At 46.2% G+C, this 23,408-nt stretch overlaps 1 protein-coding gene and 1 non-coding gene across 2 annotated transcripts in view; both read left to right on the top strand.

Annotated features, from left to right (window-relative positions):
• WDR88 (WD repeat domain 88) overlaps positions 1-23,408 on the top strand; it is a 53,458-nt gene that overhangs the window by 27,959 nt on the left and 2,091 nt on the right. Inside the window, exons 7-10 of the mRNA XM_053606190.1 lie at positions 7,147-7,334; positions 10,439-10,521; positions 12,465-12,533; positions 22,107-22,199. Of these exons, the coding sequence (XP_053462165.1) occupies positions 7,147-7,334; positions 10,439-10,521; positions 12,465-12,533; positions 22,107-22,199 (433 nt within the window). The remainder of the gene's footprint in view (positions 1-7,146; positions 7,335-10,438; positions 10,522-12,464; positions 12,534-22,106; positions 22,200-23,408) is intronic.
• On the top strand, positions 19,435-19,539 carry LOC128597833 (U6 spliceosomal RNA). Its single transcript, XR_008383390.1, has one exon. It is a non-coding gene; the product is annotated as a U6 spliceosomal RNA (small nuclear RNA).

Below are 23,408 nucleotides of genomic sequence, written 5' to 3'. Positions count from 1 at the left end.
GGTCTGGTGAGGCTGGAGGCTGGGGGGAGCATAGGCCGGCAGTCTCGGTGTGAACAACACGGAAATTGTGCAGACTCCACAGCTGTGCGTCGCTCCAGCTTCTCTTACAAAATGGGGGCCGATCTGATAACGCAGGGCTGTGCGGGTCACCTTGCTGGTGGTCACCACCTGAGGGGCAAAGTCCTCTCCAGCAGGCCCTGGAGTTGGGCTCCCAGAATGTGTGTCCACCTTCTGGCCTGGGCTGGCTTTTCCCTGTTCTGGCTGGACATAAAGAGGGTGGAGGACCCCATCCCGTGGGACCTTGGACTCCTTTTCCTCACCTGCAAACCCAGCGGAGCCGAGGTCTGGAGATAGCACATAGTCCTCAGCGCAGTGTCCCCTGCATGGTGGGCCTTAGCATGTGCTCTGCTACTGAGTGATAGCCCGGGAAAGCCTGGCTCACCGCTGTAATCTCAGCACTCTGGGAGGTCAAATGGGTGGATGGCCTGAGCTCAGGAGTTCGAGACCAGCCTGAGCAAGAGCAAGAAATAGAAAAACTAGCTGGGTGTTGTGTCAGGTTCTAGCTATTCGGGAGGCTGAGGCTAGAGGATTGCTTGAGTTCAAGAGCTTTTATTTAAAAAAAATTAAAAAAATAAAACAAGGAATGCCTGGGTTGGGAAAGCCTGTATGCCTCCCTTTCCACCCTCCTTAGAGACCTTGGTGGGGGCAGAGAGAACATGAGGGCAGCAGAGGTGGCCCCGGCTCTAGCCGTGGGCAACTGTCCCTGTTCCCTCCAGCTGTTGCACCAGCAGGTGAGGTGGGAGGCAGGGGAAATAAACCAGCAATCTGTTGGTAGTTTTGATTTATACCTTGAATAGATGACTCTTCTGGAGATGTATCTTTTAGTGAGAAGATACAGAGGCAGGGACTCTCAGGGCTCCAGGCCCGGCTTCTTGGCATGGGACTCAGTGGGCCATGCTCAGAAGGACCCATACGGGATTTCAGCCTCTGCTGTCGATGTCTATGATGCTTAATATCCAAATAGGGGCTTTTTTTTTTTTTTTTTTTTGTAGAGACAGAGTCTCACTTTACCGCCCTCGGTAGAGTGCTGTGGCGTCACACAGCTCACAGCAACCTCCAGCTCTTGGGCTTACGAGATTCTCTTGCCTCAGCCTCCCGAGCAGCTGGGACTACAGGCGCCCGCCACAACGCCCGGCTATTTTTTGGTTGCAGTTTGGCAGGGGCTGGGTTTGAACCCGCCACCCTCGGTATATGGGGCTGTCACCCTACTCACTGAGCCACAGGCGCCACCCCCAAATAGGGACTTTTTAATGTCAAAAATATGAGCTAGGCATGATGCTTACCCCTGTAATCCTAGCACTCCGGGAGTCTGACGTGGGTAGATTACTTGAGCTCAGGAGTTTGAGAATAGCCTCAGCAAGAGCAAGACCCCATCTCTACTAAAAATAGAAAAACTAGCCAGGCATAGTGGTGGGCACCTGTAGTTCCAGCTACGTCAGAGGCTGATGCAGGAGGATCATTGGAGCCCAGGAGTTAGAGGTTGCTGTGAGCTATGACTCGGGGGCATTCCAGCCTGGGGCAACAGGGTAAGACTGCTTCAGAAAAAAGTGTAATTTACTTTTTTGAAAATGTAAAACATGCAACACAGTACAAAATTAAAAGGCAAAAAAGGATATATAGGGAAAAATCTGTCTTGGGTTTTGTCACTAATCAGTTTCCCTCCCCAGAAACTATGTCCCCTTCTTGGTTATCTTTCTCCTCCTTTCCACGCCTTCATTCATATACCATGCAATGCAGCCATTTAAAGCAAAGTCAGTGGTTTTAGGGGCATTACATTATTATTTTTAGTTGTAGTAAAACAGAAACAATATAAAACTTGACTTTTAACCATTTTTAAGTGTACAATTCACTGACACTAATTACACTCACAGTGTTGTGCAACCATCACCACTATCTATTTCCAAAACGATTTCATCACCCCAAACAGAGACTCTGTACCCATTAGGCAATAACTCCACACTCCCCCTGCCCTCAGCCTCTGGTAATCCTTATTCTCCTTTCTGTCTCCATGAATTTGCCTACTCTAGGTATTTCCTATACGTGGAACCATATATCTGTCCTTTTGTGACTGGCTTTTTTCACTTAAAATCCGGTGGTGGTACCCATAGCTCAGTTTGTAGCATGTCAACCACATACACTGAGGCTGTCAGGTTTGAACCTGGCCCGGGCCAGCTAAAATCAACAATGACAAAAGCAACAACAACAACAACAACTTCAAATAGCCAGGCCTTGTGGCGGCACCTGTAGTCCCAGCTACTTGGGAGGCTGAGGCAAGAGAATCACTTAAGCCTAAGAGTTTGAGGTTGCTGTGAGCTGTGACGCCACAGCACTCTACCCAGGGTGACAGCTTAAGACTCTGTCGCAAAAAAAAAAAAAAAAGTGTCCCCAAGATTCATCCATGTTGTGGCATGCATCAAAATGTCATTCCTTTTTATGACTGGGAAGTATTTCATTGTATATGCATCATATTTTTTTACGCATTTCTTGATGGAGACTTGGATTGTTTCTACCTCTTACCTATTGTAAATAATACGACAGTTATTGATGTACAGGTGTCTGTCTGTGTCTCTGCTTCTGTTCTTTTGGCTATATACTTAACAGCAGAATTGTCGGACCATATGGTAATACTATATTTAGCTTTTTGAGAAGCTGGGACCTCGCATTTCAATTTTGCATTGGGCCCTGAAAATAATATAGCTGGTCTTGCTAGAGGATTTTGAAAATTCATAATCTCAACTGGTTTTAAAGGTAGCAAGCCATAAACCTAAGTACTTTTATAATGTTTTAGTTCAACAATCAATTTAGAAAACTCAAGCGCAGAAGGAAAGTCTGTTGTACTTATATATAACTTTGCTTACCATGTTCTGTCTTTCTTTCAATATTTCATGTTCTTTCATTTACCCTTCCATTTTTGTTCAGAAAAAACTCTTAGCCAGTCTTTTAGGCTAGGTCTGGGACACGTTTTCTCAGTTTTTCTTTGTTTGAAGATGCCTTGATTTTCCTTTCATTCCTGAATGCCATTTTTGCTGGGTATAGAAATGTGGGTTGACAGTTCTTTTCTTCCAGTACTTTTTTTTTTTTTTTAAAGAAAGTGTGACCTCACTTTCTTCTGGCTTCCATGGCTTCTGATGGGAAATCCACTACCACTATCACTCAGATTGTTTCCAATGGGTAAGTTGTCATTTCTCTTTCACTGCTCTCAAGATTTTTTCTTTGTCTGTAGTTTCTGTAGAAGTTAATTATGATATGTCCGGATATAAATTTCTTTGGATTTGGCCCATTTGGGATTTAGAGATTTTTGGACTTATAGGTTTACACCTTTTCAAATTTGGTAAAATTTCAGCTTTTTTTTTTTTTTCTTTTTGGGACAAGGTCTCACTTTGTTGCCCAGGCTGCAGTGCAGTGGTGTGACCGTGGCACACTGCAACCGCGAACTCCTCAGCTCAAGCAATGCTCCTGCCTCAACCTCTCAAGCAGTTGGGACCACAGGTGTATGCCACCATGCCTAGCTAATTTTTAATTTTTTTGTAGAGATGGGGTCTTATTGTGTGCCCAGGATAGTCTTGACCTCCTGGTCTCAAGCAATCTTTCCACGTTGGGCTTCCAAAGTGCTGGGATTGCAGGCATGAGCCACAGGGCCAGGCCACAGCTATGATTTGATTTCTCCAACTCCTTTCCTTCCCTCTCCTCTTCCTCTGGTACTCTAATGATAGGAACAATAGTTCCTACAGCTTCGTGAGGCTCTATTTTCTTCCCCCAGTCTATTTTTCTCTGTGTTTGGATTGGTTAGTTAGAATTACCCTGTCTTCATATTCACTCATTTTTTCCTTTATCCTTTCCATTCTGTGGTTCAGTCATCCAGTGAGCTTTTTTTTTTTAGAGACAGAGTTTCACTTTGTCACCCTGGGTAGAGTGCTGTGGCATCGCAGCTCACAGCAACCTCCAACTTCTGGGCTTAGGCCGTTCTCCTGCCTCAGCCTCCCAAGTAGCTGGAACTACAACACCCAGCTATTTTTTGTTGCAGTTTGGCTGGGGCTGGGTTTGAACCCGTCACCCTTGGTATAATGGGCCAGCGCCCTACCCACTGAGCCACAGGCACCATCCCATCCAGTGAGCTTTTTATTTCAGTCACTGTATTTTTCAGTTCCAGAATTTCTGTGTGGTGCTTCTATTTTGTTTCTTTGCTGAGGGTTTTCTGTCTTTTCCTTTGTTTCAAACATAATTGTAATTGTGCACACGAGCATTTTTATGATGGCCACTTAAAAATCCTGGTCAGATCCTTGTAACATCTCTGGCACCTTTGTGCTGGCATCTGCTGGTTACCTTTCTCATTCATGTGAGATTTTTCCTGGTTCTTGGTAGGAGGAGTGATTTTCAATTGTATCTGGAACATTTTGGGTATTGTGAGACTTGGGGTCTTATTAAAATCTTTTCTTTCAGCAGGCCACCTTTGTACAGCCCAGCAAAGGTGGCAGCCTGGGCTCCCACTCAACTTTTGCTGACAGAGTTGGGGTGGGGCTGAAGTTTTGCTGAGCTGTTTGCCTGGAGTAAGGCACTTACTATCTAAAAGTGTTCTGTCTTGTTAGGTCTCCCTATCCTTGGCCCTTGGTTAGAGCGAGAGGGCTTTCTTAGGGACTTTTGTTTTTTGTGTGTTGCTATTATGGTTCTTTATTTGGTTTAGTTTTTGGTTACAGCTTTTCCAGCACCTAGCCCTGGGTATATGACACAAAAGAAAATCAAAGAACTCACAGTGTTTTGGTTCCAGGATCCCCAACTGGTCTGCCTCTTCCACCCACCTTTCACGGTCTATTTGCCTTATAAATAACAGCCAGGGATGCCATCTGTTGCTCGGCAGCAGGAATAGAATAGAAATAGGTCTGGTTTAAATCCCAGGTCTGGATTCTGAGCAGGGCTCAACATCAACTACCAGTACACGCCAGGATGCTCCTTAGCTTCCCTGGAACAGGAGAGACTTACCCCGGATACCCTTGGGAAGAAGATATTTCTTCTCCTTTGACTCTTCTCACTTGTTTCTTTTCGAAGAACCAAAAGAGGGCCCGAAACTCTGACCTGAGTTCTAGAAAACAGTTTTCTTCAGCTTTTATTCTCAGGCAAAAATGACTGATTTTATGATCTGGGCTATTCAAAAGGGCCCTGTAGTGTTTAATAGGTTCACTTGAAAACTCTGCTTATAAGAGGAGGTGAGACCCACAGGAAAAATATGTTAAGGATCACAAATAAAAAGTGGTAAAATTCTGACTTTTTTTTCTTTTTCAAAAAAATAAGACATTTAAAAATTGGGTGGCGCCTGTGGCCCAGTGGCTAGGGCACTGGCCCCATCTACCAAGGGTGGTGGGTTCAAACCCAGCCCTGGCCAAACTGCAACAAAAAAATAGCTGGGTGTTGTGGCGGACGCCTGTAGTCCCAGTTAGTCAGGAGGCTGAGGGAAGAGAATCGCCTAAGCGCAGGAGTTGGAGGTTGCTCTGAGCTGTGATGCTTCGGCACTCTATGGAGGGTGATAAAGTAAGACTCTGTCTCTAAAAAAAAAAAAAAAAAAAAAAAAATTAAAAAATTGAGAAATTGGGATTGGCTGGCATGGTGGCTCACACATGTAATCCTAGCACTTTGGGAGGTCAAGGCAGGTGGATCGCCTGTGCTCAAGAGTTTGAGACCAGCCTGAGTAAGAGTGAGACCTTGTCTTTACTAATAATAGAAAAACTAGCTGGGTGTCATAGTGGGCACCTGTAGTTCTAGCTACTCAGAAGGCTGAGGCAGGAGGATCCCTTGTGCCCAGGACGTTGCTGTGAGCTATAATGACACCATAGCACTCTACCCCAGGTGACAGTGTGAGACTGTGTTTAAAAAAAAAAAGGAATCTCATATTTCTTTTAAATAAGTAAATAAATAAATATTGAGATGGAATAACCCTAAAACTTATTCATTACATACACAAAATTAAAATACGCTTTCATAGCATTGAAGAAGGGGGGAAGGGAGAAAGCAGCTGGTGGAGAAGCAGGGGTGAGTGAGGGTAGGCCTGGGGCGAGCCCAGCATGGTGAGAAGGGAGGGCAGGAAACGGCTTCTGCGGGAGTGTGACCCAGCCACAGGCAGTTCTGAATATTGCAGAATATTCTCACCAGGGGTGATTTTTTTTCTCCCAGTGGACATTTGGCAGTATCTGGAAACATGCCTGGTTGTCATAGCTGGGTGCAGGGAGTGCCACTGGCATCCAGTGGGTAGAGGCCAGGGATGCTGTTCAGCAACTTACAACATGCAGGACAGCCCTCTCATCCCGCCAGCAAAAGACCATCCAGCACACAGTGCCAACATCAGTGTGGCTGAGGGATCTTGGGACAGCGTCCACACACGGACGCTTTCACACCTGTACCATGGCAGAGGGTGATAGTGCAGGTGTGGTGTCCATGAACCCCTGTGAGGTGTCTTCATGGTAGAGGGTGAGTGTCCAAGCGTGGTGTCCATGAACCCTTGTGAGGTGTGTCTTCATGGTAGAGGGTGAGTGTCCAAGCGTGGTGTCCATGAACCCCTGTGAGGTGTCTTCATGGTAGAGGGTGAGTGTCCAAGCGTGGTGTCCATGAACCCTTGTGAGGTGTGTCTTCATGGCAGAGGGTGACGGTCCAGGCGTGGTGTCCATGAACCCATGTGAGGTGTCTTCATGGCAGAGGGTGACGGTCCAGGCGTGGTGTCCATGAACCCCTGTGAGGTGTGTCTTCATGGGAGAAGGTGACAGTCCAGGCGTGGTGTCCATGAACCCCTGTGAGGTGTGTCTTCATGGCAGAGGGTGACGGTCCAGGCGTGGTGTCCATGAACCCCTGTGAGGTGTGTCTTCATGGCAGAGGGTGATGGTCTAGGCGTGGTGTCCATGAACCCCTGTGAGGTGTGTCTTCATGGCAGAGGATGACGGTCTAGGCCTGGTGTCCATGAACCCCTGTGAGGTGTGTCTTCATGGCAGAGGGTGACAGTTCAGGCCTGGTGTCCATGAGCCTGTTTGGGGTATGTTTCAGGTCTCCCTGGAGGATGATAGTCCAGTGAGCGCTGACCCAGAACCTCTTCCATGTGTGTTTCAGGGCTCATTCCAACGCCATCTCCAACTGCTGTTTTACCTTCAGTGGCCATTTCCTGTGTACATGCTCCTGGGATAAAAGCTTAAAAATATGGAACATCCATACTGGGGAGTTTCGAAACCGGGGAGCCTGTGTGACTCTGATGCAGGGCCACGAAGGTTCCATCAGCTCCTGCTACTTTGCCAGAGACAGTGAGTAATTAACACTTAATAGAAGGACTCTGCTCCCAGGCAGTCCTGGGCAGGGCTTCTCCCACCCCACTCAGATGGCCTTCCCTAAATATATGCAGAAAAGCGCTTTCCAATGATGCCAACAGTGAGGGTGGATTTTCTCTCTCATGAGAACAAAAAAGCCAAGAGGGAAATTCATAGGCACAATTTTACAAGAGGCAGAAACTCAGCTCAATATGGCTTGAGCAAGAAGTTTATTTACTTCTCTAATGGAAAAGTCCAAACTGACCGTGGGCATGCTGGATCCAGAGACTAAAACAATAGTCTCAGGAACACAGCTTCTACACCCTGTCTCTCAACTCAGTTTCCTTCTTGGAGTGGCCTCTCCCCTTCAGGAGGCAGAGATGGCCTCTGGTGGTCCAGCCAACCTGGTTCTGGCTGCTGGAGAAAGAGACACTCTTTGTCTGCTGGTGACAGTATAAGTTCCAGGGAAGACTCCTTTTGGCTCAGCTCGGGACACAGGCCCATCTCTGAACCAATCACTTAGCAGTGGATGAAAAGGTCTGATTGGCCAGGTAGATGGAAAGGTCTTATTGGCCTGGTCTAGGTTACTTGCCTACCCTCAGTGCTAGAGTTTGGATAACCCAGAGGGATGGAGTAGGCAGGAAAAAGTTGGAGGAGCTGTTTCAGGATGAAGAGGCATGGATTTTTTTTTTTTTAGACAGAATCCCACTCTGTCGTCCTGGGTAGATTACCGCACCATCATAGCTCACAGCAACCTCACACTCCTGGGCTCAAGCGATCCTCCTGCTACAGCCTCCTGAGTAGCCAGGACAACAGGTGCCCACCACAAGGTCCAGCTAGTTTTTTTATTTTTAGTAGAGATGAGGTCTTGCTGTTGCTAAAGCTGGTCTTGAACCCCTGAGCTCAAGAAACCCACCTGCCCCAGCTTCCCAGGGTACTAAGATTACAGGTGTCAGTCACCACTCCCGAAGAGGCATGAATTTGAACAGGTGCCATGACAAGGAGCTGCCATGGGCGACTAGCCCCAGTGAGGAGGTGGCGGCTCTAGACAACTAGGAGCCATGTGTGTACTACCCCACCCTAGTGAGAGGTGCGGCTTGCTCTGTGTGTCTGGAGACCCCCAGCAGGCACACAGGCAATCAAGACCTGCCTTGAGAGATGCTAGGGTGTTTCCGAGCAACTTCGCCTCTTAAGCAGCATCCCTTGGCTAAGTCAGTCTCCCACTGTGAGTTGCCCCACCAGCTTCTGTCTTTGGCTGTGATGAGTTCAGCATCACGTACGGATTCTGCGTTTGTCAGTTCACCTACTTGCTAAACTCTGTAACCCTAAAATCACTGCTTGTGGTGTTTGCAGCTGCAAGGTTATTAATGGATATGTGCAGAGCAGCAAAACATGTGAGTCGCCCCAGGCACACATTCTCAGGTGTGGTTGAACAGGTGGGATTTCTCTTTCGTTCCAGCTCTCACAGAGGGAAGTGTCTTCTTTGTGGTCTATTTGGTGCCAACTTTTTTATATTGGGCTTTTTTGTTGATGATTCTGCTGCTTTTTGTTTGTTTTGTTTTTTGAGACAGAGTCTCACTTTGTCACCCTCAGTAGAGTGCCACAGCATCATAGCTCACAGCCACCTCCAACTCTTGGGCTCAAGAGATTCTCTTGCCTCAGGCTCCCAAGTAGCTGGGACTACAGGCGCCTGCCACAACGCCCAGCTATTTTTTTTTTAGCAGGCTTGGGTCAGGTTCGAACCCACCAGCCCTAGTGCATGTGGCTGGTGCTCTAACCACTGAGCTATGGGTGCCCAGGCTGCTGCTTTGTTTTGTTTTAGACAGTTTCCTCTCTACTGCTAAGGCTAGAGCATTGTAGCCTCAGCCTGGCTGACAGCAACCTCAAACTCCTGGGCTCAAGTGACTTTCCTACCTAAGCCTCCCGAGTAGCTGGGACTAGAGGTGCCTGCCACAACACTTGACTAATTTGTCTATTTTTAGTAGAGACAAGGTTTCGCTCTTTTTTTTTTTTTTTTTGAGGCAGAGTCTCTATGTCACCCTTGGTAGAGTGCTGTGGCGTCACAGCTCACAGCAACCTCCAACTCTTGGGCTTAAGCGATTCTCTTGCCTCAGTCTCCCAAGTGGCTGGGCCTACAGGCGCCCACCACAACACCTGGCTATTTTTTGGTTGCAGGTGTCTTTGTTTAGTAGGCCTGGGCTGGCTCGAACCCGACAGCCTTCATATATGTGGTGGCACCCTACTCACTGAGCTATGGGTGCTGACCCCAAGGTTTCACTCTTGTTCAGGCTGGTCTTAAACTCTTGAGCTCAGGTGATCTACGTCCCTTGGCCTCCCAGAGTGCTAGGGTTATGGGCATAGCTTTTAAATGTCTTCTTCTTTGAGAAAGAAAAAAAAAAGTCAGAATTTCGCTGTTTTTAATTTATTTTTCTAAAAATGGAAAAATTAGGCAGGCATTGTGGTGGGCATCTGTAGTCTCAGCTACTTGGGAGGCTGAGGCAAGAGGATCGCTTGAGCCTAGGAGTTTGAGGTTGCTGTGTCCTAGGCTGACACCACAGGACTCTGGCCTGGGCAACAGAGTAAGACTCTGTCTGAAAAGAAAAAAAGTAAAAAAAGACAAAGAAAAAGAAAATGCTCCCCAAACTGAGTGAAGTGGTGTCTAGAGTTCCTAAGCCCAAGATGGCTGTGATGTGAAAAGACGTGTGAGCTAGGCTTCACTCGGGTGTGACTTGTAGTCCTGTTACCTGAGACCTCAATAATGGTATGTATTAACTGAAGCGTCTTCAAACAGAAACACACATAAAACGAGGTTGTATACTGCTGGATGGATGAAAATGTTGTGACCGGAGGCTTGCGTATTTCTCCTAGGTGCCATGATTCCGTATTTGCTAACTCAGTATTTGCAGTACCTTTGTAGAACACAACTGCCGTGAATAATGAGAATTGGCTGTGAATAGTTGGGGGGGTGTCACTGAGCCACACCACGAAGGGGTTTCAGTGTCATCAGGGTGAGCTGTGGTGGTGCCCTAGACCCACCCGAGGGGGACGCGCGTGGCCGGGGGAGATGACCCCGTCCCCTGACTCTCTCATTTGTATTGCAGGCTCTTTTCTCATTTCTGGGGGGCTCGACAGGACCGTGGCTATTTGGGATGTAGGAGAAGGCTACCGGAAGCTCTCCTTGAAGGTACAGATGCCGGGATCTGAGTGTCATTCCTTCGTCATTCCGTGCTGGGTGCTGAGTGCTGGGGATACAGCAGTGGGTGCCACAGACCTAGATGGAGCTGACACATCTGTGGGAAAGGACAGACCAGAAACCAGCAAGCAAATCACTGACAGTGTGGGGGAAACACACCAGGGAGACATGTTAGGAACAGGGGACTAACCTGCAGCGCCCAGGCAGGGAGCGCGGAGAACTGGATGGCTGGGAGGGACTGGAAAGTGAGGATCTTGGGGATGGTATTCCAGGCAGATGGACAAGCAAATGTAATAGCCCCGAGGCAGGAAAGTCTCGGAGAACAGCAGGAAGTGCTGTGCAGAGGGATGAATGCTGTCAGGCAGCAGGCAGGCGGCAGGCTGCGACAGCCGTGAGCTCCACAGTGGGGGCTGGGGGGAGCAACTGAATCTATCTGGCTGCAAAGTGGCACTAGGAGAGGGGATGTGTTAACTAGCACACAGAAACCCAGGCTCCGCTCAGTCCATGCCCCTGTTCCAGGAGCCCCACACCCTAAGATTTCAGCATGCTCCCTGGTCGTGCGAGCCATCTCACAGTCACCTTTGGCTGCTAATGCCTGCACCCGTGACTCTTGGTCTGTCTGTCCCCAGGGACCCAAGGGACACCATGTCTCCTTGCACAGCACATGTCAGGCCCCCAGGCTGGTCTGTCTGAACCCTCCTTTCCTTGGTTTTTGTGGGGACACAGGGAGTTTATATCACAGCAGATAAACAGTTCAAAACTGGGCGTTAAACTTCCTCATGCTTAAAGTCCCTGTGTGCCCCCATAGGTTGCTCTATTCTCTCTCCTCTCTTTCTGTTCTTCCATCCTCAAATTTCTGTCCTTTTGTTATACACAGTACTTTAATCGTAGAGATGCTGACTCAGAACTGACCATCATTAAGTGTCCAAACAGCAATGACTTCTCTCCTCTGAGCTCCTTCTCACCAGAGGGAAACAACTCCCTTTTTCTTAAGCCACAGTGGATTGGTTTTGCAGCCAAAAGCTGAGTGGTATTTCCTAGAACAAAGAATGCAAACAATAGTCCCCAGCTGGGAAATAATCTTTTTATTTCTTTTTCCACTACCATTTAAATAGAAACACACAGGCTTGGCGCCTGTGGCTCAAGTGACTAAGGCGCCAGCCACATACACCTGAGCTGGTGGGTTCAAAACCAGCCCGGGGCTGCCAAACAACAATGACGGCTGCAACCAAAAAACAGAAGGGCACTGTGGCGGGCGCCTGTAGTCCCAGTTACTTGGGAGGTGGAGGCAGGAGACTTGCTTGAGCCCAGGAGTTGGAGATTGCTGTGAGCTGTAATGCCACGGCACTCTACCCAGGGTGACAGCTTGAGGCTCTGTCTCAAAAAAAGAAAAAGAAAAAGAAAAAGAAACACGCATACAGGCCTGGCGCAGTGGCTCATGCCTATAATCCCAGCACTCTGGGAGGCCGAGGCAGGTGAATTGCTTGAGCTCAGGAGTTTGAGACCAGCCTGAGCAAGAATGAGACCCCATTTCTACTAAAAATAGAAAAACTACCCGGGGCATTGTGGTGGACGCCTGTAGTCCCAGCTACTTGGGAAGCTGAGGCAAGGGGATCACTGGAGCCTAAGAGTTTGAGGTTGCTGTGAGCTATGATGCTACAGCACTCTACCGAGGGCCACAAAGTGAGACTCTTGTCTCAAAAAAAAAGAACAAAACAAAAACAAAACACACACAGTGCCATGACGGGTACACATATGACAGCTTCACACTTCGTATTCCACCTTGAATGTTACTGATGAAAACAGGGACACAATTAGTTGCTCTTAAGTGTGAGAAGCATTGGGCTTTTGACTTTGATGCTTTTGGTTTTCTTTTTGTTGTTCATATAAAGGCATTTTCTCTATGTCCTCATTAAGATCTAATTTTTCTTTAGGGCCATAATGACTGGGTGATGGATGTCGCCATTAGTAACAACAAGAAATGGGTCCTATCTGCTTCAAAGGTAAAAGTAGCCAACATTTTTTTTTCTCTTTTTAAGAGACAGGGTATTGCTCTGTCGCCCAGGCTGCTAGAGTACCGTGATATAATCACAGCTCACTGCAACCTCCTACTCCCAGGCTCAAGCGATTCTCCCACCTCAGCTTCCTGAGTAGCTGGGACAACAAGCCTGTGCCAACATGCCTAGCTAATGAGAAAAAAAATTACATTTTTGGTAGAGGTGGGGTCTTGCTATGTTGGCCTCATACTCCGGGGATCCTCCTGCCTCAGACTCCCAGAGTGCTCGGATTATGAGCATGAGCCACCGCACCTGGCCTAAAGTGCTCTAAGCTTTGAGTAACTTACACTGTCCATCGCATTTGGCTGGACTGGTGTAGCAGAAGTGTTACTGACAAGTGTAAAATTCCCTGGTGGGGTCAGCCAGATGTCTACACCTGGCCAGGGCATCCCCACTCAGGGAGCTATCTGGGAATGTACAGAGCAGTTCCTGGGGAGCTGCCGGCTGTTTCTGTGTCTGTACCACTGACCTTTGAGCTTTGCTAAAGGAATAGTCTGGCCAGATTGGTGAGGGATGGCGTCAACATGGGGCCTCCGAGGGACGGCATCAGCTCACAGACAAGCAGAGAGCACCCAAGGTCCCGGGAGGGTCTTCCCTCCCCACATCCCTGCATCTGGAAATTCCTGCTCGAATGATGCATGACAGCTAGCCCAGGATATCCCAAGGGCTGTCCTCCAGGTGTGAGCACCTGAGGAGTGGGGATTGACCCCCCTGAGCATGTCATATCCTAGGCTGGAGGTTTCTAGATCCAGGAGACTGTGGGGAAGACTCAGTCCAGCATGACCAAATGTTCAGAAAACCAACCTGGGGCAAAGACATACCAGACCAATGCTCCCTAATACTGTAATATGTAATAAAGAATTGCATGGTATGGGTTATTACTTTAATATAAAATTATAAAAATAAGTGTGTACTTGAAATCATATATATTATTCTGTATTTTAACTTTTCTGTTACATGAATACTATTATTTAAACAAAACAACAATAAGATGAGCTAATATCATCAATTAGTGGTAATTAACATTAGGGCTAATTAAACAAATATGTTTAAGAAAAACAAAAAAATTTTATTTTTTGAGACAGTCTTACTATGTTGCCCTGGGTAGAGTGCTTGGCGTCATGGCTCATAGCAACCTCAAACTCTTGGGCTAAAGCGATTCTCTTGCCTCAGTCTCCCAAATAGCTGGAACTTCAGGCTCCCTCCACAACGCCCAGCTATTTTTTTGTTGCAGTTGTCATTGTTCAGCTGGCCAGGGCTGGGTTCAAAACCACCAGCCTGGGTGTATGTGGCTGGTACTTTAACCACTGTGCTATGGGGGCTGAGCCACAAAAAAAATTTATAATGTTTCTTTCTGTCTTCTGATATAGCACTTTACTGTGCCTTTTAAAACATTATTCTTGAATTTTTAAATTTTGTAGGACATATTATTATATGTTCTTAAGATACATAGATATAAGATTATTTGAAAAGACATAAATACTATAGGACTGCTTAAATAGATACTACTTGTATTTAATACAAAGCAATTACCTTGATACCAAAGCTGTATATAAGTGCCACAAGACACTGGATGTGGCCTGTAATCCTAGCTCTGAGAGGCTGAGGCAGGAGGATCACTTGAGCTCAGAAGTCTGAGAACAGACTGAGACCTTGTCTCTACCAAAAATAGGAAACATTTGGCAGGTACCTGTAGTCTCAGCTACTGGGGAGGCTCAGGCAGGAGGATGGCTTTAACTCAGGAGTTTGAGGTTGCTGTGAGCTGGGCTGATGCCTCAGCACTCTAGCCTGGGGTAACTGAGTGAGACCCTATCTTAAAGAAAAGAAAGATATCAGAAGAAAAAAAAATTACAGATCAAGATCCCTTATCAATAGAGATGCAAATATCCTCAACAAAACATTAGCAAATATAATCCAGCAGTACATTAAAAAGATTATTTGCCATGACCAAATGGGATTTATCCCAGGGCTACAGGATGGTACAACATAAAATCAATGTAATATATCACATTAATAGATCAAGGGGACGGGGCTACATTTGATCATCTCAACTGACACAGAAAAAAGGCATTTGGAAAATTCAAAAAGCCTTTTGCAACAACAAGAATAATAAAATTCCCAGAAAACTAGGAATAAAAGGAAAATATTTCCACATTATAAATGGTATTTATGAAAAACCCACAGCTAACATTATGCTCAATGGTGGAAGACTAAAAGTATTCTTCCTAAAACCAAGATCAAGACCAAGATGGTGGGAGGCACCTGTGGCTCAGTGGGTAGAGCATCGGCCCCAAATACCGAGGGTGGCAGGTTCAAACCTGGCCCCGGCCAGCTAAAACAGCAATGAGAATTGCAACAAAAAATACCCCGGCATTGTGGCAGGCGCCTGTAATCCCAGCTACTAGAGAGGCTGAGGCAAGAGAATCGCTTAATGCCAAGAGTTGGAGGTTGTGGTGAGCTGTGACGTCACAGCACTCTACTGAGGGCGACAAAGTGAGACTTTGTCTGAAAAAACAACAACAACAACAAAAAAACCCCACCAGGATGGCTTTCACTGCTACTGTTCAATAAGACAGTGGAAGTTCTAGACAGAGCTATCAGATTTAAAAAAAAAAAAAAAAGGGGATAACAGACATCCAAATTGGAAGGGAAGAGATAAAACTGTTTCTTTTTGTTTCTCTTTCTTATTTGGCAGTCTCACTGTGTCACCCTGGTAGAGTGCTAAGGTATAAGTATAACTCACAGCAACCTCAAACTCCTGGGCTCAAGTGATCCTGCTGCCTCAGCCTCCCGAGTAGCTGAGACTACAGGTGTCTTCGTATTTTCAGTAGAGATGGGGTCTCACTATTGCTTGGGCTGGTCTCAAACTGCTGAGCTCAAGCAATCCACCCGCCTCCGCCTCCCGGAGTGCTGGGATCACAGGCGTGAGCTACCACACCTGGCCTGAGATAAAACTATTTCTGTTCCCGGAAGCACGATCATACACAAGATCAAACTGCACACGAACTTTCTGGCCACCCTGTATATAGAAAACAACAAAGAATCCACAAGAAAGCTACTAAGCTAATAAAGGAATTCAACAAAGTTTCAGGGTACACAATCAACACACAAGAATCAGTCGTGTTTCTATACACCAGCGATGAACAATCTGAAAAAAAATAAGCAATCCCATTTACAATGGAATCTAAAAAGAATACTTACAAATAAATCTAACCAAGGTGGTAAAAGACTCACACACTGAAAACTAGAAACACAAGGATGTTGTGACCTGCTCTTCCCATCACTTCTCCAGTGGTGCTATAGGGCAGTGTCACAGCCAGGCAAGGGTAAGGCCTGCAGCACAGTGATGGGAAGAGCAGGTCACTACATTGCTGAAAGAAATTAAAGGATACTTAGTCTCGGCGTCCGTAGCACAGTGGTTACGGTGCCAGCCACACACACCGAGGCTGGAGGGTTTGAACCCAGCCTGGGCCAGCTAAACAACAATGACAACTGCAACAAAAAATAACCTGCGCTGTGATGGGTACCTGTGGTGCCAGCTTCTTGGCAGGCTGAGGCAAGAGAATCGCTTAAGCCCAAGAGTTTGAGGTTGCTGTGAGCTGTGAGGCTATGGCACTGTACAGAGGGTGACAAGTGAGACTCTGTCTCAAAAAAAGAAATTAAAGGGTATGTAAATAAATGGGAAGACACTCTATGTTCATGGATAGGAAGACATAACATCTTTCGGTCAATCCTACCCAAAGTCATCTACAGATTCATCACAACCTCTATCAAAATTCCAACAATCTTTTCCTATGGAATTGCAAGGGGCACTGAATAGCCAAAACAATTTCGAAGAAGAAGGAGAAAAATATGTTTTTTGTTTTTGTAGAGACAGAGTCTCACTTTATGGCCCTCGGTAGAGTGCCGTGGCCTCACACAGCTCACAGCAACCTCCAACTCTGGGCTTAAGCGATTCTCCTGCCTCAGCCTCCCGAGTAGCTGGGACTACAGGCGCCCACCACAACACCCAGCTATATATTTTTTTTGTTACAGTTCAGCTGGGGCTGGGTTTGAACCCGCCACCCTTGGTATATGGGGCCGGCGCCCTACTCACTGAACCACAGGCGCCACCCCAAGAAGGAGAAAAATAAAGGTAGAGAACTCACACTCGCTGATTATAAAACTTGATTACAAGTCTATAGCATTTGAACAGTGCCAGTATAAGAACAGACTTACAGACCAAAGAAATAGAATAGAAAGCTGACCTCACTTGTATGGTCAATTAATTTCCAGTAAGGGCACCAAGATCGTTCAATAGGAAAACGACAACCTTTTTAACAAATGGTATTGAAAAAACTGGATATCTACATCAAAAGAATGAAATTGCAGCTTTTTCCTATACAATATACCAAAAATTAATTCAAATGGTTCAAGACCTAAACATGAGAGCTAAAACTATAAAACTCTTAGAAGAAAACGTTGCAGAAAATCTTCATGATATTGAATTTGGCAAGGATTTTAAGATAGAGTCTCACTTTGTCACCCTCAGTAGAATGCCGTGGCGTCACAGCTCACAGCAACCTCCAGCTCTTGGGCTTCTGGACCTACAGGTGCCCTGCTATTTTTCTTGTTGCAGTTTGGCCAGAACCAGGTTTGAACCCACCACCCTCGGTGTATGGGGCTGGTGAACTACTCCCTGAGCCACAGGCACAACCCCTGTTTCTGATAATTCTTGTCTGAAACGCCTGCAGGCTGTAGGACACCTTTCTTGCATGTATGGGTGGGAAAGCAGAATTCTGTCAAGTGTAGTAGCCACTTTGATACATGACTCTGTTGTGAGCAAGCCTATCTTATACTGATTCTTGGTGTCAGCCCAGTGTGGTAACATCAAACTAAATACCCTCTCAATAAAACTGTCCAAGCATAGAATACTTAAAGAGTTTACTGTCTGGGCGCAGTGACTCATGCCTGTAATCCTAACACTCTGGGAGGCCAAGGCAGGTGGGTTGCTTGAGGTCAGGTTTTCCAGACCAGCCTAACCAAGAGCAAGACCACTATCTCTACTAAAAATAGAGAAACCAGCCAGGCATTGTGGCAAGTGCCTGTAGTCCCAGCTACTCAGGAGGCTGAAGCAAGAGGATTATTCAAATGCAGGAGTTTGAGGTTGCTGTGAGCTATGATGCCACGGCACTCTACCCAGGGCAACAAAGCAAGACTGTGTCAAAAAAAAAAAAAAAAGATTTTACTTACAGGCAACAATAAATTCTTTAGATTGGCAGGTTTTATCTTCCAGCTCTCCAAAAATGTCCAAATGTACTAAATTCATAAGCTCGTTTTCATAGACCAAGCATTTGGCGATTAGGTACTTTGCCACTATAAGTTCATGCTAGAAGGTATATGTATCCAAAATACACATCATTTTTAAAAGCTTTGAAGCACACTCTATGTCATCATAAGTTAAATCTCCCCCCACCCAGAGAAAAAGGCATTACGTCACAGAGGCAATAAAAACATGGGATATTGGGCTGGGCACAATGGCTCATGCCTGTAACCCTAGCACTTTGGGAGGCTGAGCAGGAGGACTGCGTGGGGCCAGGAGTTCAAGAGTAGCAGGAGCAATACAGTGAGCCCCCCATCTCTATAAAATAAAACAATACAAACAAGTTAGCTGGTCATTAAGGATGGGTGCAGTGGCTCACGCCTGTAATTCCAGCAGTCTGGGAGGCCAAGTCAGGTAGATTGCTTGAGCTCACGAGTTTGAGACCAGCCTGAGCAAGACACCGTCTCTAAAAAAATAGCCGGGCGTTGTGCTGGGTGCCTACAGTCCCAGCTACTTGGGAGGCTGAGGGATTAGGATCACTTGAGCCAAAGAATTTGAGGTTGCTGTGAGCTGTGATGCCATACCACTCTACCCAGGGCAATATAGTGAGACTCTGTCTCAAAGAAACAAACAAAAATGTTAGCTAGGCATGGTGGTAAGCGCCTATAGTTCCAGCAACTTGGGAGGATGGAACAGGATAATCCCTTGCCCAAGAGTTCAAGGCTTGCAGTGAGCTATAGTCACGCACTGCGCTCTAGCCTGCTGACAGAAGAAGACCCTATTTCTATAAAAAACAAAAACAAGTTGTGACATTGAAGTTGGATTCCAAATAACTTACAGTTTTAGTAAAGAAACTGAGACTGTCCTGTTTAAATTGGCTGCCCTTTTCTGGTGAATTTTTTTTTTTTTTTGAGTACTGCAGCAGTCTTATTTCTAAGAAATTAATCATTTTTCCACTATATGAATTTTGTCACAATCTATAGCTATCATTGAACAACTTGTCGTGCCTCTTCAAAGATCATCAAATGGTTTTGGACAAACGGTATATACATTTTTGTAATATTCTATTTTTTTTTCCTTTATTCTTCTCCTTAGTGTATTTTACATTTAGGGACCTTTCTTCTTGTCCCACACTTTAAAAATAGGATTTTAAGGCAGGCCACAAATGGCAATAGCCATCATGTGGGCACATGTTAAAGTAAAATACCTCCTTCCATTTCTGTAACCAAAAATCTCATTAAGTGGCTGGGCTCGGTGGCTCACGAGTGTAATCCCAGCACTTTGGGAGGCCGAGGTGGGTGGATTGCCTGAGTTCAGGAATTTGAGACCAGCCTGAGCAAGAGTGAGACCCTGTCTCTAAAAATAGCCGGATGTGTGGTGGCGCCTGTAGTTCCAGCTACTTGGGAGGCTGAGGCAGGAAGAGCACTCGAGCCCAGGAGTTTGAGGTTGCTGTGAGCTGTGACACCACAGCATTCTGCAAAAGGCAACAAAGTGAGACTCTGTCCCTTTGTCAAAAATAAAAACAAAAACAAAAAACAAAAAATAGTGCTTGCTTCGGCAGCACATATACTAATTGGAATGATACAGAGAAGATTAGCATGGCTCCTGCACAAGGATGACACGCAAATTCGTGAAGCGTTCCATATTTTTTTTTTTTGTAGAGACAGAGTCTCACTTTACTGCCCTCGGTAGAGTGCCGTGGCGTCACACGGCTCACAGCAACCTCCAGCTCTTGGGCTTATGTGATTCTCTTGCCTCAGCCTCCTGAGAAGCTGGGACTATAGGCGCCGGCCACAACGCCCGGCTGCATTCCATATTTTTTAAAGATAATACACCATGAAAACAAAAACAAAAAACAAACAAACAAAAAAACCCCAACTCCTTAAGTGCTTCTGTATATTTTGCAGAAGAGGAAAGGTGGCTAAAAACTTTCATTACGAAACACATCACAGGTAAGCAAATCATACTCCTTTTTTTTTTTTTTGAGGCAGAGTCTCATTGTCGCCCTTGTAGAGTCGTAGAGTGCTGTTGCATCACAGCTCACAGCAACCTCAATCTCTTGGGCTAAAGCGATTCTTTTGCCTCAGCCTCCCAAGTAGCTGGGACTACAGGCACCTGCCACAACGCCTAGCAATTTTTTTTTTTTTTTTTTGGCCGGGGCTGGGTTTGAACCCGCCACCTCCGGCATATGGGACCGGAGCCCTACTCCTTGAGCCACAGGCGCCGCCCTGTTTTTTTTTTTTTTTTTTTAAATTTTAAACATCGTTTTAATCAAGTAACTTAGCTGTTTGAAACAGAAAATTTTAAGACAGTTCAATAGAGCAAAATTAAGAATTACTCTATTAGGATAACCTGTGAATAAAGTTCAGGTTGTATGAATTTGAACTTCATTGGAAGTTTGGCACCAGTTTGGTCTAAAGCCAAAATTTTCTCTTTAGTGTTTAGAAGCCCTAAACGTGTTTTCCTTCAGATTAAAAATAAAAGCTTTGCAATGAAACCTCATTAGCTTGATGCTGACTATGCTGAATGCAACTTAGCTTAGATCACCAGAATTTCAGTTAATGAAAAGTAAATCGGCCTTGCAGCAAAAATTTGAAACCTAGGCAACATGTGAGTTTGCAAAAATGTCTTCTCTTATTTTTTTATTGTAGTTGCCATTGTTGTTTAGCTGGCCGGGGGCCAGGTTCGAACCCTCCAGCCCGAGTGTATGTGGCTGGCGCCATAACTATTGGGCTATGGGTGCCGAGCCCACACTCCTTTTTAAGGAATGTTGTGTACAACGTATGTACAAAGCCGTTCAGCATTTCATTGACTTTGGTCAGAAGATTATAGAATGAATGGGATTTGCCAAAATTTACATTTGCCCTGTTTGCTGAGTATGTAGGCAGATGAGCTAAGTCTAGTTGGTATTCACATAAATACCAACATTCTTTACTTATGTTTTCTGTAATTTTTTCATGTCTTCATAGAAATCCAGAAGATGATATGATACTCCAACTTTCTTTTTTTTTTTTTATTGTTGGGGATTCATTGAGGGTACAATAAGCCAGGGATACTCCAACTTTCGAATCAAAGTATCTAAGAGCTGAGGGGACATCTTGTTGTTGTTGTGGCCATGGTTTGAGGAACCACGACCCATGCTAAAATCGGACAAGGGGCCTACACATGTTACCCCAGATGCCCCTTTGGTTCCCCCACACAAGACACTTAGTTGCCACTGCTGAATCAGGAAATGCAGGGCTGCTCAGTGTATTAGCTTTTTATTGCTTCTCTAACAAATTGCCACAGACCACACTGTTTAAACATTAAAAAACACAAACCTAATACCTTACCGTTTTGGAGGATAGAAATCTGACAAGGTCCCATTAGGCTAAACTCAAGTGTCAACAGCCTGCATCCTGTGCTGGAATTATCATCCTTATTAATAACTGAAGTCCATACTTTACATTGTTCCACTCTCCCCATTGTACAGTTCTATGGGCTTTGCCAAATGCGTGTCACTATTACAGTAGCATGCAGGAGAGTGCCACTGCCCTAAACGTTCCCTGTGGCAGCTGGGTGCAGTACCTCATGCCTGTATTTTAGGAAGCTGAGGCAGATGGACGGCTTGAGGTTAGGAATTTGAGACCAGTCTGGGCAAGAGCAAGACCCTGTCTCTATTAAAAATAGAAAAACTGAGAATCGCTTAAGCCCAGGAGTTGGAGGTTGCTGTGAGCTGTGTGAGGCCATGGCACTCTACCGAGGGCCATAAAGTGAGACTCTGTCTCTACAAAATAAATAAATAAAAATAGAAAAACTAGCTGGGTGTTGTGGCAGACACCGGGTCCCAGCTACTTGGGAGGCTGAGGCAGGAGGCTCACTTGAGCCCAAGAGTTCAAGCTTGCTGTGAGCTATGATGGTCCCCAACGTGACAAAGTGAGACTCTGTCTTAAAAAAAAAAAAAAAAAGTCCCCTGTGCCTCACCTACTCATCTCTAGAATCCCTGGAAACCACAGATGCCTCTATTGTTTTTATAGTGTTGCCTTTTCTGGAATGTCACATGGTTGGAATTGTAGTCTGTTGTCTTTTCAGACTGGCTTCTCTTGCTTAACTGTGCACATTAAAGTCCCTGCTTGCCTTTGAGTGGTTGGAGAGCTCGTTTCCCTTCACCATTAAATGATATTCCATTGAATGGATGTACCACAGCCTACTTGGTGACCTCTGTTAACTTGTTCTAGGATAGGACCTTGAGACTGTGGGACATTGAAAACATTGACCAAGTTCCTTTGGCGATCAAGAACAGAAAGGCCAGGGGCTTAAACGTAAAACAGGTTGGTATTGGGTAAAATTAAGCCCAGTGAGTCTTATTAGAGCCCTCTACAAATTAATATATTCCTTGAACAGATATTTATTGGGCAACTAGGGGTACAGCTGTGACCAAACAGACAGAAATGTTTGCTCTGAGGGAGCTGTAACAGTGAAAGAAGGGACAAAGAGTAAAGACACATGAAAATGGGCAGTGGGCCACAGGCTGAGAATTAATTAGGGGCATACACAGCAAAGGGGAATGGCAGTGCTGGGGTAGCAGGATTTTAAGGGGTGGGCAAAGTAGGTCTCCTGAGAAGGTAACATTTGCTACTGACTTGAAGGGGGTGAGCCGTAGACATTTAGGGGAAGAATTTCTCAGCAAAGGGAACAGCCAGTGCACAGGCCCCAAGGCAGGAGCAGGCCTGGTATGTCTGAGGAGTGAGGGGATTGGAGAACATGAGATGGTCGGATACCCATCTGGACTCTGTGGGAGCCTCCTGAGCTCTAGATGCAGCTGCAGACCCCCTGGCCAGGCCTCTGCGCCCTATTTCCCTTGTAAGAGGCTCAGACACCCATGTTCCTTTAGCACACGAGCTTGGTAGCACATCTTCTGTTTCACCAGGCCCAGCTAAGGCCGGCCACAGTGCCTACCCAGGTGGGGCCTTGCTGTGCACACAGCAGGCTACTGCTCAGAGAGCCTGAGGGGTATAAGCTGGGCCCTCTTAAGTCCTCCTTCCCTTGGAATATGGAGTCACTAGACTTGCCTCCTCTCAGAAAGTCTGGCTGGGAACTGCCGCTTCTGGGAACAGTACTGCAGGACAAGGGAAGTGATGGCTGGACCCACATGGATCTGTCTTTGTGGCCAGCTGGCCCTCGTGGCCTTTGCAGCTGTGTTGGCCCTTAGACCCTGGAAGCTGACCAGCTGCACAGCATGATTGCCCCTGTCCCCTAAAGGTCACCTGGGGCAGGGCCTGGGAGCTGTCTCCTCTGTGGTGTCTCCAACAACTCCTGGTGTGCTGGGGTTAGACTCGGGGGAATGAGCTGTAGGATGAGGTAGGTAAAGGGCCAATGTCCTTCTTGCATCTGAAACTATAGCAAAGATGAACCCACTGCACTTGACTTGCTCAAGTCAATGCGAGAAACCCTGAAGGTCAGATTTCCCAGAGGGCTCTCCACGAGGCAGGGCTTGCCCATCTGTCCAGCAGCCTTGCCTGCCCTTGAGTGACAACTGG

The sequence above is a fragment of the Nycticebus coucang genome, chromosome 10, assembly GCF_027406575.1.
Source record: "Nycticebus coucang isolate mNycCou1 chromosome 10, mNycCou1.pri, whole genome shotgun sequence".
NCBI lineage: Eukaryota > Metazoa > Chordata > Mammalia > Primates > Lorisidae > Nycticebus > Nycticebus coucang.
Note: the sequence above shows the minus strand (reverse complement) of the source record. Positions and strands in the feature narration are given on the sequence as shown.